Genomic DNA, 26,464 nt, shown 5'->3' with positions numbered 1-26,464 from the left:
ATATATATATATATATATATACATACATACATATACTGTAAATAAATATATATATATATATATACATATATATATACATACATACATATACTGTAAATAAATATATATGTAATTTGCTATTATTAGCCATTATACATTTGTACTGTGCAATGCAGTGTTGTGTTCACAGCTTTCAAATGCACTGCAGAATGCATTTTACCCCAAAACAAAATGTGTTTATTTGCAGTAGATTGGGGGTAGTTAGCGTAGCGGTTGTTACCACAAGCACAGGAAATGCACCAATATAGAAAAAAGACCATGAAAACTGCTGTGTGTTTACACAAATGTTTCCACAACTTATAGAGTGATGGTGCTTTGGAGTAATTAGGATAGGGTAAATAGTTATCAAAGCACTAATCCCCACTGCAATAAAACAAAAAAGCATCCTTTTATAAATACGAGGAACTGTAAAGGGTCATCTTCGTTTTAAATAAGCAAACAAAGATGTGATATCTTAGCAGAGAGACACTGCTTTATGAATAGGACACCATAGGGTTATCATACACTGTACATTGTAGCAGATACAGAAATGATGTATTGCTATGCACAATGTTTGCAGATACTAAAAGATAACAGTGTTCCAGGCTATGTGATGGCTTGTTTACTGCCCTGTCCAATACCAGCTTTAATAAACTTGAATATTGTGGACTACTATTGCCCTTACATGTAACATCAACTTGAAGCACTAAAAGGCAACTATAAATTATAATTCTAAAAGGATACAAAAGCAGTCAGAGACTTATATGCATTTAACTTTTTCTTCTGAGTTTTCTCCAAGGTCATATTTTTTCGACGGGTCAATAAAATGCTTTTCAAACCCAGGGCTGTGGAGTCGGAGTTGGAGTCGAGGAGTCGGGGCAATTTTGGGCACCCGGAGTCGGAGTTGGAGTTGTGGTTTCATAAAATGAGGAGTCGGATTCGGATGATTTTTGTACAAAATCCACAGCCCTGTTAAGTATAATGCCTGCAATACACGGGTCGACGCCGGAACGACCCCAGCCGCATCCCCGCATGCGTGCGGATCGATTACCGCCGGCGCTTCCTTATCAGTGCTCGATTCCCTGCCATTGTCCGCCAGCGGGGATCGAGTGGGCGAGGGTCGAGCGGCTTCATCAGGCCAGCTGAATATTGCCAGCTGGCCGGATCAGTTGGTCGATACACGGTACAGAAGCGTACCGTGTATCCCCAGCATCAGACTAAGGAGTCGGAGTCGAGGAGTCTGAGTCAGAGCAATTTTGGGTACCCGGAGTCGGGGTTGGAGACAGAGTCGTGGTTTCATAAACTGAGGAGTCGGAGTTGGAGTCGGAAGATTTTTGTACCGACTCCACAGCCCTGTTTAAACCACTAGCAAGCAAGAAAATACTCAAAATAGTTTTGATGGCACCTTTTTGCTTACTTTTTGATACTTTTTCAATTGCAAAGTGCTGAAAAGTTACAGCATTTTAAATAGAAGAATAATATAAGTGAGTTATAACAAACATGAACACATACATATTTTAGAATGTATTATTCACTGCAATTATAAGCATATACGTGGGATATACATATATATTTATATATAGCATTCATGTGCGCACAGAGCGAGCAGTATTTCTGTATAGATACCAAGTAGTAATGGTCATGTCTAGGAGAACTCATGGAGAAGCATGTGATCAGTTTGGTCAGGTGATGGATATGCCATGACTATTTGCTAATGCAGGATGTGATCACAGCCAATCAGAGTATTGCACATCTACCAGCTGATCAAACAAATGCCCTGCTTCTCCACGAGTTCTCCTAGACATGATCATCACTAATACCAAGGCAGAACATACATATAAGCACTCCTTTTCCCCAGGTGTAGGAGCAAGAAATAACTTTACATGACATATAATCAGCCTGAAGCCAAGCACCATGCTTCACACAGCATTACACAGATACACATATACAGCGTGTACCATGCTATCCAAGCTAATGTCTGATGTCTGTGTAGAGCATTTGTTTCATCTCTTACCATGACTGTGTTTACCCACATAAGAGCTAGCAGAGATGCTTGTATATGAGACAAGGGGGAGTCCTGGTTAGTCCGGTAGAGCAGAACTACTGTATGAGAGTCGAAGGGTCTCAGAAATTGATTAAGATAAAATAGGCACTAGGCAAGATAGCAGTTTTTGCACACCACTGAAGGTCACATAACTTTTTTTAGTAAGATTTGGTGGGTGCTAGCATCTAATAGGCCCCTAGACTCTCTCCAGGCCCTAGGCAACTGTCTAAGATTGCTTTGTGGATGAACCGGCTCTTCGGTGGCTCCTGGCATATGTGCTCTTCAGCTCTTTACCATGTGGTTAGGTAGTATTTTTTTTTATAAATTCTACAAGGCTGCAGATGAGTAAAGGTGCCCATTAACGATATATTTTCCTGAGATGCGACCATTTGATCTGATTTGTATGCTCAAATTCTAGGCAGTATGTAGAGAAAATCGTTGTGCAATGGTTTATGGTCAAATGATTGCATCTGAGGAAAATATTGTACCGTTAATGGGATCCTTAAAGCCATAAGGTCCCCTAATCTGTCAGAGGTCCATGGTCATTGCATCACTGGTTACAAGTAGTAGTGATGCAGAGCACCCATTCCTATTCACCAGTGGTTGACGTGGTGAACTAACTTTAACCTCTACTAAAAGCACAGCAAAATAGTTTGAAGAAGAAACATTTTTAATATGGGAACAAGATCAGGCTGTAGCAGCAATGACACGGAATAGAGAGTATATGGTCCTCACACAGCATGACAACAGGTGGTCTCTGCTTCCAGGCTATCATATAGTAATGAATGGCAAAGTGAAGCCAAGCTGAAGGTAAACACAGAGGACAGAAGCCCATGTACACCAGCCCCGTTACAGACTTGCTTCATGTAAAATAATGAACACCATTATGGATCTGATGAAAAAAGGCAAGTCAATCACCAGGGAATGCAGACTTGTTCTCAGCTTGTGTACAATCTCCATCCTGTCCGCTGCCACGGTTCCTGCGCTGGTTTAACCTACATCAGTGTCTCCTAACCTGTCCGCAACGGCCAGTCACTGGTAAAGCTGACAATATTTATGTACAGAAATGAACACGTTTCTGTTAAAGTAAAATTCCACTTTTGTCGAGAAAAAAAGAAAGAAAAGAAATTGACTCTGAACAGTACAAAGATTGTTGATATCGAATTACTTGTTGTAGCTAATTACTCAAGTTGGCCTATGGAGCTAAAAGTATAAATCTGGGCTTGATTACTCATGCAGGAGAATGGGAACTCTTAGGTCCCATTCACATTCGCAAAACATGTTTGCAATGGCTAGGTGATTGTGATTTTGCATTGCTGCGTTTCACGATTTTTTGATGATTGCGTTTTTGTGATTCTCCTTCCAATGAATGAGAATCACAACGCAATCGATGGGAACATGCTCCAAACACACCACAACAGCTGCAGTGTGAGTAATCTCATAGGATTACCTGTGCAGCAGTGCTTTGCTGAACGCTGGTGAAGGGCGTAACACTGGCCAAATAGATCAGCAGGGCTGCCAGGCAACTAGAATTGTTCAAAAAAAAAAAAATATGGCAGCCTCCATATACCTCTCACTTCAGGTTCCCTTTAAGCTGTGTACATACGCTAGATGAAACTCAACTGAGGTAGCCAATAACTACCGCCTCTGACAAGAATCCAGCGTGTGTAATGCAGCCCTGACCACGATGCTGCTCCATCTGGCAGACTGCTTAGACGGTGCGAAGACCGAGAGCATTGTTCTCTCCACTTACCCCGTCCGTCACTTGACATCACAACTGTGATGCTTTGTTGGCCCTTTGCTCACCCACATAGCAACAGAACACATCGCTAGCCTGAAGGGTATCAAATCTGAACCACTTAATAGGAAATACTTTTTATTTAACCCAGGCAAGAATTGCTGCATCCCGGATATCTTCACTAGAGATGCCGGAAGCTCACTATTATTATTATTTATTGTATTTATAAAGCGCCAACATATTACGCAGCGCTGAACATTAATTTAGGTTGCAGACAATATTTACTAATAACACTAGAGTGTTATTCAGCCAAGCCCACAGTCCAATTCACAAGATCTGTGATATTAATAATAGTATCTGCTACACATCTCATCAGTGGAATATCAGGACATGTGCAAGAGTTTTATAAAGGATAAAACTTTCAATTGGAAAGTGATATGAAAAACAGATACCCACTTTCCAATCATTGAGCAGAACAAACTATAAGCCTAACCAGTACATTGATACGGAAAAACAGCTGACTTACAGGAAACTCTTTACATAGACCCAAAACATCATGAAAACAGAATAAAAATGCACATGACAAATTTCAGATGAGCAGACATCATAGAACCAGACCATGCGTGATTACATGCAGACATAACAACACATGAGCGGTATAGAGGTTGATTCACAATGATTAACTCACAATTTCTCTCCTTATTAGACTTAACATATGTCTAACTTATCTCTCCTTATCTGACTTACCTCATGATTTACCTCTCTTTATTTGACTTACCTCATGATTTACCTCTCTTTATCTGACTTACCTCATGAGTTACCTCTCTTTATCTGACTTACCTCATGATTTACCTCTCTTTATCTGACTTACCTCATGATTTACCTCTCTTTATCTGACTTACCTCACGATTCACCTCTCTTTATCTGACTTACCGCATGATTTCTCTCTATCGGAGTTACCTCATGATTTCTCTATCTGACTTACCTCATGATTTCTCTCTTTATCTGACTTACCTCATGATCTATCTCTTTATCTGACTTATCTCATGATTTATCTCTTTATCTGACTTATCTCATGATTTATCTCTCATTGGGGTTGATTCATTAAACATCGGTAATATTACTATACACGCACAGCGCACGGCAGTATTACCGTTACTTCATGCCTAAAGCGATCCTGAGCCCAAGCTATCGTAGGTGAAAAATAAGCAAGATGAGATAATCCAATAAAAAGTCTGTGAATCAACCCCAATAATGTTTCTAGTGTATGCTGTATGTAAGCGGAGATAAAGTGATTTGATGAATTTATGCTGTGCTATGAGAGGCAGATTTATGACTTCCTTCAGATCCATTCAGCACACAAATGAGATCAATTAACCAGTATAAAGCTAGTATAGTATGTGAGCATTGAGTCATGATAGTTGTGTATAGAACTACCTGCGAATCTGGATTGTGGGGGACAATTGAGGGAAATAAGAAATAAGATGGAATGAAGGTACTCTACCCTCTGGGTGGGTTTGGGACTTTTCACGGGTGAGATGCAGGCTTTTCTAGACATCACAGGACTACGAGGAGGCTTACCAACAACTACTGGGTCATTTCTACAAATACTCTGGAAGAACCAGAAAAAGGGAATAAGTTTAAAAGTTTAGCACATAATTTACTGAAACCCATGCAAGAAAATCCTTCAAAACTCAAAATCACACAACAGGTGATCCAGATAGCCTCATGCAAAAACACCAAACAAAACAAGCCAATATAAACAAGCGCATGAAACAGTACTGTCACTGACTATATACAGAGGTTTAAGGCATGCTATAGCTTCAAATTGGTTAATCAAGAAAGCAAGAATAGCTTGATTTTTAAGTGCATCACTAAAAACAAGAACTTGCCATCATTGTACCATATAAAAGTTCAAAACAAGCTTTCTACTAGACTGAGGGTACCCCATCTGGCATACACTCTAGCTTGACACCACTGGGGAGATAATGTCCTGTCCTAATGTCAGTTTCACAGAGATCAGGAAATGATGTAGAATCTCTCCAAAAGCCACACATACAGTGATAAAAGTATCTGTAGTGTGGGAATGGGGTACATGATTTAAATCTGTACACCAAAAGCAGCAAAGTAGTACAGATCCTGTCAACCACAAACAAGTACTGTAGTTTTCCTGCTGCCTTTGTTCCCTTCCACAACTATGTGAGAAAGTTCTGAATGATTAGCAGTGGGCTCATTGATGCCATTGATGGCTAGTATGTGCCTGGGTGTGGCACACTTGAAAATTGATTTAGATTTTCATAGGCTTAGGGCACGTTTCCACTACACACGGATTCTGTATGCAGAAAAACTGACTCCAATGAATGCCAATGGGATTGTTTCCACTAAACGCGATTTTCCTGATGCAGATTTCCCATAGGCATTAATTGGAGTCATGTATATAAAGACAAAAGCAAGTGCACCGGAAATATTTCCTGTAGTGGCGTTTTGTCCTATCTAATGGCTGACTAAGTTTTCCTATTTTAATTTTTATATATCACTTGTAATGTACACCAGAATATAATACACTGTCACTTTAAAGACCCAATCTATATGCGGGGTGTGGGCCGGGAATGTGACGTCATTTCGCCTTGTACACCATGCGTGCTATTGAGGGTTAAATTACAATTGGTTGGGCTATAGGACAGAATGGCACTCCCACCTTTATTTGACCTACCGGGACGTCTCTTGCAGATAAATGGCAGTGACTGAGACTGAGTAATAATTTTCGCTGAGTCTCTCGGGTAATGTAGTTCACGCACATTCGTCCGTTTGGACGCATGTATTTGGTGACAGGCGAACAACATCACTTCCTCCCAGCCAGCCCTTCTGCTCCAATCATAGAGCGAGCGGCATTGCCGGAAGAGGCAGGAGTTGTTCTCGTCTTAAACCAGATACTGCCGGCTCGCTCTTTTCAGGTGGAACGTAGCGTAACCAAGTGTCAGTTTGACATGAAACAGCCGTCGCTTGTCCCACGTTACTACCCGCCACCCACCTCCTCCACCACGGCTGCCACACAGGCCAGTATATGATGTTGACCATGATGTGAAGTATTCCTTGTTTTGGATGAGATCCACTGCCAATAAACACGACATAGCAATGGACGGAAGGTGCACATGCTTTTGTCTTTATATACATGACCTGATGCTTTTCTTCTCATACCACAACGGAGCACACGTCCCAGGGAGGATGGCAGTAGGAATGCAGCTTAAGTGGTGAAAGATGCACAATAAGGGAAAGAGGCGGCCTGATTTGAATAAAAGCTTTTAAAACCAGTTTAAAAACGAAAAAGAAAAATGAGGTATCTTACCTCAATGACGAAATCTCTGTAAACTTACAAAAGATTTTTATTCGAGCACAGGCAACGCGTTTCGCGGGTCTGAGCCCGCTTCCTCAGGCCAATACAGTGCCAAATGACTGAAATCATGTAGCATAGGGAGCCTCTCCTCTGTCGGCTCTGTGGGGCTGAGACTGGAATGTGCAGGGCTCCTTGTGATTGGATAGAAGCTATACACACCCTCTGCAGGCCCCCTGCAGGCTCTGTATGACTCACTCACTCTGCTTATGTGAGCCTATCACAAGCTGGTTAGTTTGTTTGTAAACACTGCCTAAAACTGGCAATTACCAGCCAGGATTGCAGCAGAGAGTGGCAGAAAAAGCACAGAGGGGCCCAGGAGAACATAATGAATAGAATGGTATGCTTTTTGTTGTAAGAATTTTAGAGTACAGATTCTCTTTAAGTTTAGTTTTGCCCCTGTGCCAGTGACAGGTGCTCTAAAATTAGTAGCCAAATAAATCTTCATTTACTATTTTGTATTTGCTTGAAACGGCCATATCTGCGCTTCACTGACATATGCACCAAACAGCACACTGCTTAGCGATGCCACATATCAGGAGACTCTACCTTTCCCATCATGCTTCACATGAACTGTATGTTTACTTTAGGCAGGAAAATCCCTGTTCTTGTATACTCGCTGCCCTGAGCATTGAGAGGTTGTAATGATAATGCAGGTAATGAATGCTTTCGTGGACATGGTAGGTGTCCTGCCATATGATGGCATAACCTGTTAATTATCTGTACTGCAGGGGGTTAAGGGCCTTTGTAAAATTCCAGGAGCATTCAGTGTTGTTCCTTTAGATAAACAGAGCGTGTCAGTTGTTATTACTGAGGTGGAGAATACCAGCTGAGGGACAGCATGCTTCCAGCACTGATACCCATAAAGCACAGTGTTATTTTGTGAAGCAGCCAAATGCTCTGACATTTAGAATGACTCACAGGACATAGTGAACTAGATCTGGTACATTTATATGTGGGAGAGGCCCCTTCCCCAGGCGAAACATTTATCCTCTGCCTTTCAGAAATCCTATCAAAAGATCCAATGCAGGGCATGCCGTTATGTCACCGAGAACCAGAACCACATTTATTTTAGTACTTCTATAGATCTATATGTAAAATAGAGTAAATTACACCACTGACTTCCTAAAACAGAATGTAATGTATTGGAGACTGCCACATTTATTTCATTTTAAACAATACCAGCAGTCCTGCTGATCCTCTGCTTCTAAAGGTGGCCATACATCTGGCAACTAGGCCGATCGATCATCCAATTCGATAATTATCAAATCTGATGACGTTCAGTGTCGCCACAAGCATGCCCGATTGACGTTTAGACTGATTTGGGGCTGAAATTGGTCGACTGTATTGATCAGACAGGCTGGGAAATCTCAAGCTGACGTGGTTGATCAGGTGCACGGCGGTAATGCTAATCCTGATTGACGAACAAGAAGGAACCCCTGACTGCTGTCCCACCCAAATATTTTATGTGACCCCAGTACCCATGCATTTTTTACCTATCACGTGTCTGCCGCTGTGTCCGCCGAATCTTGTATTCGGGTTCCCTGTGACTACTGGCATACAGCACGTGGGCCACGTGTCTGATGTCCCACACACACGCCCCCAGTGCTTTAACCCCAACAACCATATAAGGTGCCAGTGCGGAAGTGCAGTGGACACTCAGGTGACAGTGTGACGGTAAAGTATAAATGCACAAACACTACGGAGCACATAAAGATTTGGGGGACATTGCCGGGAGCAGTGAGGTGACATCACAAGGCCGACTCCCAAGAGATTTCATGCTGAAATCGATCGGTTATTGCCCTGCGGTATATAGGCTGTCAATAAATCTCTCTCATCGATAGATAACTGGCCACTTTAATACTTTTAGCCATAGACCCTGAACAGGCATGCAGATCAGATGTTTCTGACACAAATCTGAAAAGATTAGCTGCATGCTTGTTTCAGGTGTGTTATTCCAACACTTCAGCAGGACTGCCAGTAAACTGGTTTTGTTTAACCACTTGAGGACCCAGCCTTTACCCCCCCTTAAGGACCAGCGCTGATTACAGAGATCTGTGCTGGGTGGGCTCTACAGCCCCCAGCACAGATCAAACATTAGGCAGAGCGACCAGATCGCCCCCCTTTTTTCCCCACTAGGGGGATGATGTGCTGGGGGGTCTGATCGCTCCTGCCTGCGTGTCGCTGGCGGGGGGGGGCACCTCAAAGCCCCCTCCACCACAGGATTCCCCCTCTCCCTCTCCTCCCTCCCTTCCCCGGAGATCGGAGGCTGCACAGGAACGGATCTGTCCTGTGCAGCCTCTAACAGGCTCCTGCCTGTCATGTGACAGCGATCCCCGGCCGCTGATTGGCCGGGGACAGCGGCCGGGGATCGCTGATCTAGTACAATGCTGCTACTGTTAGCAGCGTTGTACAAATGTAAACAAAGCGGATTATTTCCGCTTGTGTTTACATTTAGCCTGCGAGCCGCGATCGGCGGCCCGCAGGCTATTCATGGAGCCCCCCGCCGTGAATTGACAGGAAGCAGCCGCTCGCGCAAGCGGCTGTTTCCTGATTAATTAGCCTGCAGCCGGCGACGCAGATATGCGTCGCTGGTCCTGCAGCTACCACTTTGCCGACGCGCGCTATGAGTGCGCGGTCGGCAAGTGGTTAAAAGGAAATATAGCCTCCATATCCCTCTTGCTTTAGGTTCCCTTTAAATGTGTAAGTCCTTAATTTGTCTTCATGTAAAAGCTTATAGGGATTAATTGATATATGTTTTCATTAAAATGTTTAATGACTCTTGCAGAGAGTATACTCTAGTTAGTACAATATATTTGTAGTGTACATTGCCGAATTTACCATACAGACGCCTAATGATGGAAAGGCGTCTCACTCCCCTCCCTAAGTGCCTCCCCCTTTCCTGCTCTATGCAGAGTTCTGAGAAGAGAGTAAATGAGAGGTTACTCACCCAGCTTTCGGCATTCCACTGATGAGATCTCCCTTCAAGTCAGGAGCACCTCAACTACTCAATACGGAGGATACCTCTGGCTATCTAATACTAAGGGACACCTGTAGAGAAGTGACAGCTGGGACAGCCAGCACACTTGCGGTGTGGTTCGGCAGGTGTTTGTAGGTTCATGGATGGTGAAGTCTAAGGTGCCAGGACATCTGTGCCAAGGCCTGTGCAGAGGGTCCTTAAAAGGGGGGTGCTCAAATTTAAAAAAGGGGACCCCCCCCTGAAATGCACAGTAGTACCTACAAGAGGTGGGGTACCTTCCCCCCCCCCCTTGCCATGCAGTGACATGTGACCTTTACCCCCCCCCCCCGGCTCTCCTCCAACTGTCCCAAACCATACCCCTGATCCCCTCTGCATGTCACACATTCAGTCACAGAAGTGCTGGCTGCAGTCAATGGTGTGGAGTCAGTCGGACCTGTCACAGGTAGCTGCACTTTCCCCCGTTCCTCATTTCTGGCCAGGGGGGTATTGGTTGTATCATGTGAGTGCTGAATGCAGATGCTGAGTACCATGTGGGATCTGGGTGCAGGTATAGAGCGTCATGTGGGTTCTGGCTATGGGTGGGTATCGGGTGTCAGGCAGGTGCTGATTGCATGTACGTAGTGCCATGTAAGATCTGGGTGCAAGTACTGGATGTCATGTGGGTGCTGGGTGCAGGTACTGGGTGTGACATGGGTGCGAATACTTGGTGCCATGCCTGTACTGGGTGCTGGCTATGGGTGGGCATTAGGTGCCACGTGGGTTTTAAATGCCGGTATTTTGGGTGTGGTTACTGGTTACATGGGTGCAGATAGTGGGTACCATGTTGAGGCTGTATGCAGGTGTGAGTACTGGGTGCAATGTCAGGCCTGGGTGCAGGCACTTGGTGTAATGTGAGTGTGATTACTGGGTGCCAACTATGGGGGAAATTGGTGTGGGTGGATGTTGGGAGAAGTAGAGGTCAGTAGAAATCAGTGTGGGTGCTGCAGGAAGGGGAAGTAATTGGGGGTGCTGGGGGAGGGAGAGGCCACTGAGGGTGCTGGGGGAGAGAGAGGTCAGTTTAGGTGCCAAGGGAGGTCACAATGGGTGTTGCTGGGGACAAGAAGGGTGCCATTGGGGGAGGGAGAGGTCACTGTGGGTGCTGGGAAGGCAGGATCACTGCAGTGCTAATGCTGGGGAGGGAGAGGTCAGTATGGGTCCTAGGTGGATGGAGTCACTGTAGGTTCAGGGGTTAAGGGAGAGGTCACTGTGAATGCTGGGGAGGGAGAGGACATTTCTGTCAGGGAGACACCATCTTACCTGCTCCCACACAGCTGCAGGGATGGTTACACTAGGAATCCTGTATGGGAAGGAGCTTCCCACAGGTGGTGGATGTGGCTTCCTGCAGGTGGTGGGCGTGGCTTATCACAATCGGGGGGGGGGGGGGCAGCCAAAGGGGCCTTTTTATGGTCATTTTAAAAGGTGAGTGTTTGGGCACCCAGAGCACCCCCCTTTGCACGTGCCTATCTGTGCCTATAGGCTCCTGTGATGTAAATTCGGGCCTGGTAGTGTATATTGGATCTTCCTAATAAGCATAGCTGAGATAAACCATCCCAGCTGTAGGATTGATAGATGTAAAAGAATACAATGTAATACAGATCATGTGTGTATTAGTGTATACTGGATCAGTGTATTTGTGAACAAGGAACATCCAGTGGATTGGTCATCTGGGTATTTAAGGTGGATGACAAGATAAATGATTTAGATAATGTAGTCTATAACTAGACCTCAAGTATCAGTAACAGGGCAAGTGCTTCAAATTCCAGCTCATTGGTTTGTTGCGTTAGTTTATTGTAGAAACCAACTTGAACAATGTATTCAAATGCCATTGAAATGAAGCATCCATAAACGTGGTGCTGGTCTGCTCCATTATCTTTAGTCTAATGTAGTTGTTTTATTATCGGTTGTTGTTAAGAACATAACTAACATTACAGTAAGTGGATCCCTTGCCCTTCCCATGTATTTGCTCAAAGTGAGAGGTTACAATGTGCCTGGCTGCAGAACAAAGGACAGTTATTTTTAGATCCACTGGGGTCTACAGTGAGTGTTCTGTAGAAGATAAAGAAGTCAAAATGACTAACCATACATATAAACCTACAAGAAATATTGTACTGTACTTTAAAGGGACACTTAAGTCAAACAAAAAAAAATGAGTTTTACTCACCTGGGGCTTCCAATAGCCCCCTGCAGCTGTCCGGTGCCCTCGCCGTCTCCCTCCGATCCTCCTGGCCCCGCCGGCAGCCACTTCCTGTTTCGGTGACAGGAGCTGACAGGCTGGGGACGCGAGTGGTTCTTCGCGTTCCTGGCCACAATAGCGCCATCTATGCTGCTATAGCATATATCATATACCATATAGCAGCATAGAGGGTGCTAATGTGTCTGGGAACGCGAAGAATCACTCGCGTCCCCAGCCTGCCAGTTCCTGTCACCGAAATAGGAAGTGGCTGCCGGCGGGGCCAGGAGGATCGGAGGGAGACGGCGAGGGCACCGGACAGCTGCAGGGGGCTATTGGAAGCCCTAGGTGAGTAAAACTCATTTTTTTTGTTTGACTTAAGTGTCCCTTTAAGGACATGAGATTCGACCAGCATTCAAATCTCAGCTTTTGCACTTCGGTAAGCCAGTGTCTATTCAGTCAGGAGTCCTTGGACTCATTAACACTGCAGGGTGGCCGATTGAGCACAACTTTACTGGCTGAAGCTCAAGTGCTTGGTGTCAGAGAAGAAAAACACTATACAAATGTTAGAAACATAATAATTACATAATAATATGATCTCCTACTACTATCTAAAACAATTCATCTCCAGAATATACATCAAAACTATGCCCTTAAAGTGAACCTCCAGACTAAAAATCTACTCAGCAGCACTGAAAAGGCTTGGTGTTTCAATAACAGTTTCACGGCATCATATCTTTTTTTTTCTTACCCAAGCCTCATTTTTAGCTGCACAGAAGCTAAGCTCAGCCCCATCAAATACATCTGCCTGGCATTTCTCCCCTGATGCTGTGCAAAGCATGATGGGATTTCTGATGTTGTTCTCATTGCCTAGAGTGTGCAGCTGGGAGGGGTGATCAGGACACAGGACAGTTGGAACTGTGTCTTATGCTCCCTGTCACCTCCTTTCAACCAAAAATATGGCTGCCCCCATGAAAAATATGGCTGCCCCCATGTGCCTGTTCTTTTAAAACAGGGTGGGTAAGATATTATATTACCGATCTATTTTAATTAACATAACTAAATCTATAGCAGCCTGTTCAATTTTCCCAAGATATGATAAAAGGATGACTACTTCGATGACCTAAAACATTTTCCAGTGTGACAAAATACTGAAACCAATCAACTGTTATTTATCATTCTGTGCAAGATGCTTCCTTCAGATTGTTTTTGTTAATAACGCTATTGAATTCTGCTCACTCAGAAGATCACTTCTTTCTATGGATGGTCAGCTTAACCACTTTCTCCTCCTGGACGTAGAGCTACGTCCAGGAGGCCATGTGTACTCCCGGCCGCGGATTGTTAGCCCAGGAATCAATGAATCGGGCCATTGTGCCCGATCACTGATTCCTCTCCCCCGCAGAAAAAGCGAAGCCTTTCTGCCTCCTACATGTTATGCTTAGAGTGGCGTCATGTAAACAAACCTAAGGTTGTCATCTTGTGGCAAAAAAGTAAAACTACATTAAAAAAAATAAAAATAAACATATATTTACATTAAAAAAATTACTATTTACATCCCACCCTCCCAAAAATACGCAAATAAAAGGTTTAATGATAAAAAATTTAAAAAAACGATAAAAAAACAACAACAAATATTTACCAAAGGGTCTAAACTTTTTAATTATCTATGTAAAGATGAAATATTTCTATTTTTTTATTTTTATTATAAGCTTGTAAATAGTGATAGATGCAAAATGGAAAACATGCACTTTTATTTCCAAATAAAATATTGTCGCCATACATTGTGATAGGGACATAATTTAAACTGTGTAATAACCGGGGCAAATACAATACTTGGGTTTTAATTATGGAGGCATGTATAATTTTAAAACTATAATGGCCGAAAACTCGAAAACTGAGAAATAATGATTTTTTTTCTGTTTTTTTCTTATTTTTACTGTTAAAATGCATTTACAGTAAGGTAGCTCTTAGCAAAATGTACCACCCAAAGAAAGCCTAATTGGTGGCGGAAAAAACAAGCTGTAGATCAGTTCATTGTGATAAGTAGTGATAAATTTATAGGCTAATGAATGGGAGGTAATCATTGCTCGGATGCATAAAGTGAAAACGACTGAGGGCGGAAGTGGTTAATAAGAACAAGTATGGGGATTAAACCACAGCAGGTAATTCGAGTGCCGCACAATGCCTGGTAATTTGGGCACCACCATAGATCGCTATAGCAGCGTCAAACATGTAATTTGAGCCCTGGCGTAGCCGAAGCCCGAACTACATTAAGGGATAGGTAGTGTTAGGCGTAAGGCTTACAGTAGGGACTAGATTAGGGATTAGCTAAAGTACAATTAGTGCAGTTAAACACTTTAGTAAAATATTGGCAGTATTGCCGATATTCTGCTAGTGGTTTCACCCAGAGCCTGTTTCCTAACCTGCATGGTAATGCTCTGTGCGTGTGTGAGCCCCTTTCCCTTAGAGATACATGGAGCCTAACATTATTAGCATGAGATAGATGCTAAACAATACTTTCTCAAAGTTGTCCTACACAGAAGGATTATGAAAGCATTTTTTGTAAACTGTCTGTTGAAAATTGCTTACTGCTTTCCAGTCAGTGTTGTTTTTTTATTTTGGTCATTCACCTGGAACAGGCATGCTAACAGCTGCAACAGAAAAAAACTGGAGCACCGTATTGTGATTGTAGGACAATATTGATTATGATAAAGTTTATACTCAGTACAGCTCTGTTCTAAGAAGAGACTAAGTAGTCAGGTGACCTCTACTAGGGGACATTAAGCAGTATTACTACTGTTTCTTGTATTAGTGGATTGTGGGGGTTAGGAGGGTGTTATCTGTAGACTGAGAATAAAGCATGACTTTAGCAACAGAGCAGCACAGTTTTGATGTGGTGGGTAGAATGAAACAGGATTGTTTCCGGATATAGTTCAGTTCCTCACAACAAAGATCTTTGTATGAGTTCTTATGTCTATGGAAGTCCACTATAAACTGGCATTTGGTGCAGACAGTGCTACAATAGCACCCACGTAACTCTCAGCCACCTGTTCTGCAGAGCCGTGCCTTTTTAAATTAAGTTTACGGAACACAAAGACAGCTTATTGTTTTAATTTCTTTTGTTGCTATCTATAGAACTCATAAAACTTGCTAATGGAACATTGGGCCTTTTTTCAAGAATTTTATAAACTGGATTAATTGTACTTCAGCGGAGAGACTTTGGAGTGGAAATCAGTTGCTTTATTCACATATCAACAATGAGATGATACATGATGAGACTGGGACTATGCCCATGACGTTAGGTATACTTAACACAGTGTAACTACAGGGTTAGATTGTAGCCCCTTTCTGTGCTATGTTTGGGCTTTATTTAGTGTGTGGTCCCCGCTTTAAGAGGAAATGTTAATGAAAAGGAAGCCAGCTGTCTGTATTGTAAAGTGTGATGACTGGTTTATTTGTAGGTACTTAGGCGGATTCCACAACAGCTGAAGATGATGCTGAACCATGCAAAGCACTACAGTAAAAACACTTGATAGTTTTAGCTGGTGTAAGCACGGACACCATCACTGGGTCTATCACCCTGCTCCTATATTGGTGGCAGCTGCAGCGTACTTAAGAGGTATGAATACTAATCATGGGGACACCAGTGAGATTTAAATGGAATCCCTCCTATGCTGTGACTCCAACAGCCAGGGGGTCCACCTGCAGTTGTTTTTGTCCCATCTATGGTACGTCACTCATCTCACATTCACATCCATCTCCTGCAACCAGCATTTGGGAGATATCACAGGAGCACTGACAGGAGATAGAAATGAGACCAGTAGAGCCAGAGGGCAAGACAGATGTGTCTATAGGAGATGCAGTTTATGGCAAGACAGGTAAATATAAAACACGACTATCTTCCCTGCCCAGATCTGTATGGCCTGGTCACCGGTGACTCCTGGGACAGCACTGGAAAAGGGAATAAGACCAACTGCTGATCATACACACAAAAAATTGTCTGCAAATGCTTTGCTTCTATTAACAGAGATTCTTAAATCATTATGATGGAAGACTTCTCTGGCCACTGCCGCAGACTGAAGGGTGAAGGTTACTGCCCTCCTTCATGCTTGCAAGGTTAGCTGATGGAGGTCTTAGGACTACTGTTCAATAAAGAAAATAACTTCTTGGGAACCCATTTTTACAGGTTGGAATATAAAATTCTCAATAGACTGTGTGGAAAAGGGTCTGAGCCTCAGTTCCTGCTCAAGCAGGAAGAGGGTAAATCTCCCCAAGAGGGACAGAAAAACAAATAAAGGCTTTCTGAAGATCAAGAAAACATCAGATATGTTTTTATACGCTGACAAGCTTAAAGGAATACTATCAATGCCCAAGTGTTCTAAAATAATGTACAAATAATGTCTAAGTAGCTTTGTAAACATTTTCCTACTTTTCATGTTAAATATCAGAGGCAAAAGCTTTAATTTATTGCGTGTAGGATTTAGCTGTGCGACACGGCTGTCCTCCTGGGACACTGGAGAGCGATCGGCTCTCATAGGCAGAAGCCTATGACAGCCGATTGCCATGACTGGCCGGCTGTGGGGAGGGAGGGAGGGAAAATATTTAAAGAAACACTCTTTTTTATTAAAAAAAATAAAATAAAACATTTGTATAAACAAAAATAAACATGGGGGAGCGATCAAACCCCACCAACAGAGAGCTCTGTTGGTGGGGAGAAAAGGGGAGGGGGGGGGATCACTTGTTTGCGGTGTTGTGTGGCCCTGCAGCTTGGCCTTAAAGCTGCAGTGACCTATTTTACTAAAAATGGCCTGGTCACTAGGGGGATTTAGCAGTGCGGTCCTCAAGTGGTTAAGATGAATGTGCATAACTCTAACATGAGGCAGGTGCTCTCCATAGTGACTGCATATGTGCTCTCCGAGAAAGAATAGATTTGGCAGTTAAAAAATAGTTTTACCCCTAAAATGTTATGGTACACTAGACATATAGAGTGACCTCCCCATGGCCAAGCTAAGAATAAGCATGGCCCTATACAGCATGCTGAAATTAGGCTGCATGACCATAACTGATTGCTTCTGTTCTTGTTGTAGAGCCTTAAACTCACATCTTGACCCTGAATTACTTCAGGTATTTCTGTAAGCTAAACTTCCTTTTTTGACTGTCTGAAGGGAACTCTCCATATATTGCAACTGACCAGGGAGACCGTGACCCTTCCACAGACTGTCAGCTAAAGGTCAGGCTGGCATTCCACTTTAAGCTTATGAGTCATGAACTATGACAGCATTATATCATGCTTAGCATTCTGGATTTCATCAGTTACTCGTGTCCACCCATCTAAATACATTTAAAGCTGGAGTTTGCAGGTTATAAACTACTTTTTAGATAAAATCTGCTTTAAAACAAATTCATTATCTCAATCCTAAAAAAAAACTTGTCTCTTACAACAAAGTTTCACTGAATAAGAGCTTCCTTTCAGCAGGTGTGGCCATCTCTGGCAAGAATCTAGTGTGTGTATAGTCACCCTGACAAGTAGGGATGATCACAGATATGTACATTCTTCCGAGTTGATGCAAATTTTTATGCAAATGTATGCAGTTCGGAAATGGACCAATCAATTTAAACCTGGGTTTAAATTGATTGGTCCATTTTTAAACTGCATACATTTGCATAAACATTTGCATGATTTCAGAAGATTTTGCATCTCATTGATCATCCCGACTGACAAGCAACAAAATATCCAGAGTGCCTGATAGTCTTGGCTCAGCCCATTTTCCCCCTCCTTACTTGAAGCCACATCATTGTGTGCCAAACTGTCTTCCCTCTTCCCCCCTACATAGCAACAGAATGCATCTGTATGGCACTCACTCATAAAATGTCACGGAAGGGAATCAGGCAACAATCTTTGGCATGTGGAAGGCACTTTGTGCTTTAGGAGGGTGCAATAAGATGACATCATCACACACTGCTCAGCTCTGCAAGCATGCACAAAGTCTGAGAGCAAAACAATTGAGTACAAAACAGCAGTCTCCCTAAAATAGGAACACTGCTAACATGCAGTTCAGGCAGAAAACTCAGCACTCGGTTTTACAAAAATGCAGCAATTCTGTAACGAAGATGGTTCTTTGGAATGTACAGATAACAGCCACAAACGTTGAATGAGTTTTGCCTGCAGTTCATCTTTAAGCTATTTAGAACACAAACATTAGTTCAACATCTATCCATGTGGCTTGCGGCAAAATTAATATTGGTATTAGCAGCTGAACATATTACAAGTCTGAATTTATATTTTCAAGTTAGCATGCCCACCGCATATTTTGGAGGTTAGATGCCCCTAACATAGAAACCAGAAAAAGAAAACTGCATGCAGGATGGTGTTACCTTGAACCTTGGTGACTGTGTCTCCTGCCTGGAGGTGTATTTGGTTAGAGGAGAGAAGTGTGACGCAGGAGACTGATACAGTAAAGGTGGAGATGCAGAGACAGCATGAGATGAAAGACTGGAAGACAGTTGGGGAGGAGAGGATGCAGAAAACCTTTGGCTTCCAGAAGAAATGGAGGATTTCTTAAACATTTAGGAGAAAAATAATGGCATGTCAAGTGATTCATCTATTTGTTCAAAGTGTCTGTAATTGTCACTGTATTAATTATGTAGTGGTATTCTGAACAGTAACATAAGTTTATACGACCTATATTTTTTTTTAACTCACTTCCCTGATTCATGTATGTGTACATTTACAGTCTTGGTTATCCGCCACTGTCGTGGATGGGCTGATGCAGGATAAGTGTGCTTTCTAGTTGCTTGAGACTCAATGGCCTCAATTCACTAAGCTTATCTCTGGTCTTTAATAACGTTTCTATAGTTATCACCATGGTAACGAGGCATGTAGTATTCAGGAAACATTTTACCCGAAGCAAACCTAAAGGTAACTCTTCTTTCTTTAAGTTAACTCTTCAATCCGTAAAATAACTCCAGAATTCTAAAGTTAAAGACAGGCTGTTAATTAACTGCGTGTGAAAATAACTACAGAGGTAACTTAACTACAGAGGCGGTTACTTAACTACAGGGAAGGTAACTTAAGGAATGAAGAGATAAGATAATTCTCTCACTGTGTGGTGGCAAGTTTTCTCTTGCCTTATCTCCAGCATGATCTTAGTGAATTGAGGCCAATGGCTGGAGATAATAAGGCAAGAGAAAACTTACCTCCAAGAGTTATCTTATCTCTTCATTCCTTAAGTTACCGCCTCTGTAGTAATTTTCAGAATTCTGGAGTGATTTTAAGGATTGAAGAGTTAACTTTAGAGATCTCACCTTAACTTAAAGACAGAAGAGTTAACTTTAGGTTTCCTGAATACTACATGCCTCATCACTATGGTGATAACTCTAGAAACGTTATTAAAGACAGGAAATAAGCTTAGTGAATTGACACCACTGTTAGAAATAGGCCTAGCTAATACAGTAGTATACCCCACTCTTATACATACCATGAACTAATCTATTATATATTAAAATACAGTAACTGGAAGTATATTAACCTTAGGGGAGTCATGGAACCCAGTCTTTAAAGGACACCTGAACTAAGAGGGATAAGGAGGCTGACATGTTTGTTTCTTTTTTTTTGTAAATTTCCTGGCTGCTTTGCTGATACTGGCTATCCTGCTGATCCTCTACCTCTAATACTTTTAGTCAGAGACCCTGAATAAGCATGCAGATCAGGTGTTCCTGACTGAAGTGTGACTGGATTAGCCACATGCTTGTTTACAGGCATGTGGTTCAGATAATACTGCAGCCAAAGAGATCAGCAGGACCGCCAGGAAACTAGTATTCTTTAAAAGGAAATAAATATGATACTTCCATTTCCCTCACAGTTCAGGTGTACGATAAGCACAGCAGAGCCCACAACTAGCCTAAGAATTTGGCCTTACCACTGCCAGCAGTTTGTGCTGGTTGGTTGAAACGGCTGGTTAGTGGAGTTCTGGATAATCCGTAATCTACTGTAATTGATTAAGCTGCATATTAAAGCTCGCCATACACTCAGATTGCCATCCCATGTGGCAAAACAATTAATTCCTCTAATCACTACTGCACATCAGTTTTCAATAGATTTTAGCAAAGGAATACAGAAAATAAATCTAACAACGATATGGCCTATTAATCGACTACCTCTCCTGCCCAGCAACCCTAATCTACCTAGATTTTCAGTATTATGCAATTGATGCTTTGGATCGATTTTTGATCAAAATCAAAACTTGATCATTCTGACAATATGGGTAAACGATTCCCAGCAGATGAATTAAATCTGCCAGGAATCAAACAGGATAATCGATGAGTGTATGGGTACCTCGAGACATTAAGCCTAATGAGGTCATGTTTTCTTTTTCTCTCATGTCCCATTTTTGTGACTGTTTCAGGTTTGTAATCTACACATTTTGATGATTTACTGTACAGAACTCTGCAATATGTTGGTACTTTAGAAAGAAATGATGATGATAATATGAGAGAATGGAGCTGAGTGAAATTAAATGAAAGTTGATGAAATGAAGGCCAGTGGTAGAATACTGGTCATCAGGGATTCAAACCAGTACATGGAGCTAGAAGGGTCATAGTGAATCCCACCTAGAGCCCACCTGGAGCTTGATTACGTAAGAATTCTGTACGTTGAGCTTGTGTGTTTCATGGTCATTCCCCACCCAGCCAAGACCTGAATGTGCCATTTGCTAACTAACTGCCTTGACATACTGTATCTACTGTGGTAAGCTAAAATATCGTGCTTACAAGGTGTGAGAGCCAGTTTACGTCCATCTATTTTCAATGATATAGCATCTGAGCAAGACAGTACTTTATACAAGCACAGTAGCACACAAGACAACATGGAGAAGCTTGATGAAGCTTGAGCTTAAATACCTCAGGATATATACTGGCTGAATACTCCTCGTGAGATATAATTGGCTGTGCTATGCTCTCTACTGCAGGGTCTACATTTTCATTTGTCCCATCTTCCTCTATGTAGAGTCTTGGATGCTGCTCTGTTTGGGACTCACACCTATAAAACCCTGAATCTTGGCTTTTCAGCTGACCTCCTTGGATGATAGACATCAGCTCTTCGCAGATCTCTTCTTCTTGTTCGTCAAGCGATGCTGGGTTTCTCGGAGATGATGACCCAGTTGTACATTCTGAGACAACCAAGTCAATTCCAGGCGTCTCTGAAGCAGTTCTATGGTTTGAGAAAACTTCCACAGCTTGTTTGGCACTTACTGGTCCCTTTGACTCTGCCTGGTTAATTAATTGGTCTTGTTTTTCAGTCACACTGCTATCAATATTAGTTGCAAGCATAGAAGGGACTACAAGCTTCTGACTTACTGGAGGCAAAAGTGTTATATCAGGAAATTGTGAAGGTATGGTAAGATGGGGACCTGGAGAGGTCTTTGGTGACGTAATAGGAACAAACTGACCATCCTTAATTCGAGAAGTTACATCACGTGAAGAACACAGTTCAGGTTGTAAAACTGTTAATGCAATGGAGTTAGAGTTCTCTACTTGGGAAAGAAAATGGTCAGGAAAAGGTGGAGGAGTTGGGATAGGTGTGATTGAAGGTGAACTGCCGACAGTCAGTGACAACCATTCACTGGTTATAGCGTCTAAGTGCCCCTTACTAGGGTCTGTACCAGAGGTTGGCCTGAGAGTAAGGGGTGGCGTACGGAGTCTTTTAGATGAAGAAAACTTAAGAAATAAAACAAAAACAAAGGTTCAGAAAAGAAAGTTTTAACACAAAATTGTAAAAGAAAAATAGAAAATAAGCTAAAGAAGTTAGAGGACAAAGTATATCATTGTACAATTGTGTGGTGGCTGGATAGTTAACTGGTTAAGGGCTCTGTTCGAATCTCGGCTCTTCCTGTTCAGTAAGCCAGCACCTATTCAGTAAGGAGAAGACAAGGGCAAGACTCGCTAACACTACTACTTCCTAATGAGCGTGCCCTAGTGGCTGCAGCTCTGGCACCTTAATTCCACCAGGAGAAAAGCGAGGTATAAATGTCTTGTCTTCTCTCTACATGTGCAGATGCCAGAAACTATTAGCACATGAAACCAAAGGAGCCAGAGAGCTATTTGAAAACCGTAACTTTATCAGATGACAGACAGCACTCTAAATGTCAAACGTAGACTGAAGCCTGAGTCATCCTATTCAAAGTAGTAGTATGAGTTTCATGACTGAGCTGAGGGATTCTACACACACATGCTAAGCCACAGCGCTGAGGGCAGAACTTGGCTTTATTCTGAGGACAGTAAAACGGGCTACTTGTTCTAAAATCACCAGGCTAATAAGTATAAATTTGTCAGAAATCCTAACAGCAGTATAACATAACTGGGGGACATTCATACAATACAAGAAAAGTAAAGATGGGCAAATTAGCTATTCATTTAGATATTTTTCTCAGGATATACTAAAACCGTAACTATGCCTTATGAATAACACTTTAGAAAAGTGCACATTCTTCAGAAATATAGATAATCAATGGGATGCTAATTTTTTTTTACTACAAAGTTTGTTGCATTTTGTATGATCTCTGAAACTGGATCAATCCAAACCTGCAGCAACTCCATTTGACTGGCTCAAATCTAAACTGCAGCCAATTTTGCACCAATGCAGAGAAATCTCCAATTTACTGATCATCTATATTCAGAAATAAATAAATAGAGAGCCTGGAACAGAATTGCTTCCCTACAGTGGCCCATACATCTAGAAGCATGAAACAGCTAAAGGCATATTATTTTAAGTGGTTTATTTAAATAACTAAAGCTCTCTGGAAGTCTGGAAAGAATGACCTGATGGAAGCTACCACCATGCATCAGAGTGGAGAAGCAGCTGTGGAAAAGCATTGTACAAATTAGGCACTACTCTGTGTGCAGATAAATACAGTGAGAGAAGGTGAAGTCTTGCCAAAACTTAAAGATGAAAATATTGCGTAGTAGTTTAGGATTACAGTAAAATAAAGTGTACACATGTGTCTTCACAGACCAAAGTCGCCTGCAAGGCAACCAGACGCAAAGCAGATGTGGATCACAAACCCATCCACATTCGGAGCTGAGGAGTATGGTGTCAGTAGTCACTTTCCCGAATAAACAAAAGAAGGGAGTAAAACCAACCAACCAACTACCATGTTATATAATAAAACACTGCTAGGAGGAGCCAAATTCGAGAGAAAAAGAAGAGAGAGGTAAAAATAGTCTAAAATGAGGGTAGGGTGCTGGACTTACCTCCTACATGACAACACACTATTATGAATTTTGTTGGGCAAGCCAGCTTCTTCAGGAAAATATGCAAGTGTCAGTAAATTGCTAGCAGATCATTCCCACCACCCTTCCTCCCTTTAAACTTCTTAACATTTTATGAGAACTAGGCACCTCCTAGCAGTGTAGTAGGATAAATATAGTAACCATTTATTTTTCAGCATACCGGTGATCTACAGACTGATAAGACATCTCACTCACTCTAGTGGGTAGTGGGTGTGAAGACACCTTCTAAAAAGAGACACAGGAGACAAAAAATGGGAGCCCAATGGTGTAGTATGTAGAAACAGGTTGGTAGATGTATAAGAAAAATGTCTACTCACAAAGGTGGGTTGCAGAAGGGCAACCGACCACAGGAAGCAGGTGGAGACAATTAACCCGACTCCACTCGGGGTGGTCACTGGGGACCTGGTGTGGTCGCACTCCTTAGGAAAAGAAAAGTGGACAGATATCCACCGCGGTGTTTAACCGCATGTGTTCTGTCACCACCCCTCACACAGGGAATGTTTAGGGGTTGAGATGCACTATATGGTTGAAAGAGGCGCCCAGCTTTTTCCAGTTTTAAACTGCTTTTAAACGCTTTTATCTACAACCTGGGCGCCTCTTTCAACCATATAGTGCAACTCACTCACTCCTTCTGACGACATATTGCCTGCCAATATATACAACTGGTGGAGAGTACAGTAGACACCATTGCCATTTACATACTTAGCTGCAGCATGTACATTTTACTCCAATACCAGCCACACGTTAGGTTGTGATTGTACGATGAACAAAATTAACTTTCCATAGTATTGTAATGGAAGAGAGATCAATTGACCATTTTGATTTGATAATTTTTCCCCTCACAGGAAATGATAAAGCCACCAGGATCAAACCTCTCCATCTCAGCGAACTACCTTCTGATCTTCCAGTCTGCAGCCTCCTGCAAGTCTGATTTATTGATTGACTAAAGAGGGAGTCCAGTGGCAGTCTATTCTTCCGTGAGTTCAGCAAAAGTGACTGTCTGTCAAATCTACACTAGTCTCCGCCAATACACCATCACACAGAATTATACATTTTCCCAAGCGATATAGAAGTTGATGGTTGATTCACAAAGCTTTTCTCATAAATTAGCCTACTTCTCTATTTTTCATCTAGTCTTTATAAATTCTTTTACGCACCCAACAAGTAAAAAAGTACTACAAATCTGAATGAAAAAAGTGATACAAAGTAATATTTAAGTAAGTCAATCAGTAAGAACTTATTTTAAATGATTTTTTGGGGGCATGGAAAGTGCTGATAAGTGAGTTTTTAGATGGATTGAGAAATAAATAAGGAGAGATAATTCATGAGATAAGTTTTGTGAATTAACTCCATAAACTCCAACAAAGGTGGGCAATGAGTTGCTAATTATTCCGGCTCATATGCAAATTGTGTGTTGCTTGGAATTGGACCAATCAAACGTATTTCCTTCTGATTTGCACTGGCTCAATTCCAGCAATTCGTTATACACAGATCCCTTTATCTTGTTCCTTTCCTCTTGAAGATCAAGCGCAAATTCAAGAGCCAAATCATCAATTGCTGACCAGGCAGTATTGTTCTGTGATGGAGAACTTCCAATCAATCTAAGCATTCAAAAACCATCCTGGAGTGGTTCATTACAACAAACATTATTTCCTTTCTTATCATCCAGCTTCTCCAATTCATTCATTCTATAATTAACATGTTCTTTTCCCTATAAAAGTGGAACCCCCCCATCTTACCGTGGTTGTGCTGGAGTTGTGCAACCTGTCACCGGAATATCGGTCGGGGGATTCGCCAGAACTTTTAGAAGGACTCTTTTTGACCATTTCCACATAGGAGACTGGGAAGATACCCTGCCTGCTAGAGCCTGGAATTTTACCTTCATACCAGTTCTGATCAACTTTTTTAAGAATCGTCACTCTGTCACCCTGGAAATCAGAAAAGAGAATTTGAAGTGTTATTTATATTAATTTTCACCAAATCAGCTACTGTATATACATTCATCACATAGGCTTCATTTCACTAAGACCTGTTCGGTAAAAACTACGTGAGGTAAATTATCTCATGCAGTGAAATATATTTTTGGGAGTATTCACAGAGATTTTGCAGTAATAGTTTAGTAAATATAACACCCCCAAAAATAATGACTAATCAAAACAGTTTTTACCTTTGATTCTACAGGGAGTGCAGAATTATTAGACAAATGAGTATGTTGACCACATCATCCTCTTTATGCATGTTGTCTTACTCCAAGCTGTATAGGCTCGAAAGCCTACTACCAATTAAGCATATTAGGTGATGTGCATCTCTGTAATGAGAAGAAGTGTGGTCTAATGACATCAACACCCTATATCAGGTGTGCATAATTATTAGGCAACTTCCTTTCCTTTGGCAAAATGGGTCAAAAGAAGGACTTGACAGGCTCAGAAAAGTCAAAAATAGTGAGATATCTTGCAAAGGGATGCAGCACTCTTAAAATTGCAAAGCTTCTGAAGCGTGATCATCGAACAATCAAGTGTTTCATTCAAAATAGTCAACAGGGTCGCAAGAAGCGTGTGGAAAAACCAAGGCACAAAATAACTGCCCATGAACTGAGAAAAGTCAAGCGTGCAGCTGCCAAGATGCCACTTGCCACCAGTTTGGCCATATTTCAGAGCTGCAACATCACTGGAGTGTCCAAAAGCACAAGGTGTGCAATACTCAGAGACATGGCCAAGGTAAGAAAGGCTGAAAGACGAACACCACTGAACAAGACACACAAGCTGAAACGTCAAGACTGGGCCAAGAAATATCTCAAG

The 26,464-nt window shown here is 42.1% G+C and overlaps 1 protein-coding gene across 15 annotated transcripts in view; it reads right to left on the bottom strand.

Moving 5' to 3' along the window:
- SORBS2 (sorbin and SH3 domain containing 2) overlaps positions 1-26,464 on the bottom strand; it is a 403,972-nt gene that overhangs the window by 6,294 nt on the left and 371,214 nt on the right. For 14 of the 15 annotated variants that reach the window (XM_068278672.1, XM_068278679.1, XM_068278685.1 and 11 more), the window contains one exon: positions 25,406-25,594. In XM_068278672.1, the coding sequence (XP_068134773.1) occupies positions 25,406-25,594 (189 nt within the window). Of the gene's footprint in view, positions 1-5,304; positions 5,413-18,755; positions 18,939-21,278; positions 22,095-25,405; positions 25,595-26,464 lie in introns of all 15 variants that reach the window. The other variant, XM_068278687.1, reaches the window with a different exon arrangement.

This window comes from Hyperolius riggenbachi, chromosome 1 (assembly GCF_040937935.1).
Source record: "Hyperolius riggenbachi isolate aHypRig1 chromosome 1, aHypRig1.pri, whole genome shotgun sequence".
NCBI lineage: Eukaryota > Metazoa > Chordata > Amphibia > Anura > Hyperoliidae > Hyperolius > Hyperolius riggenbachi.
Note: the sequence above shows the minus strand (reverse complement) of the source record. Positions and strands in the feature narration are given on the sequence as shown.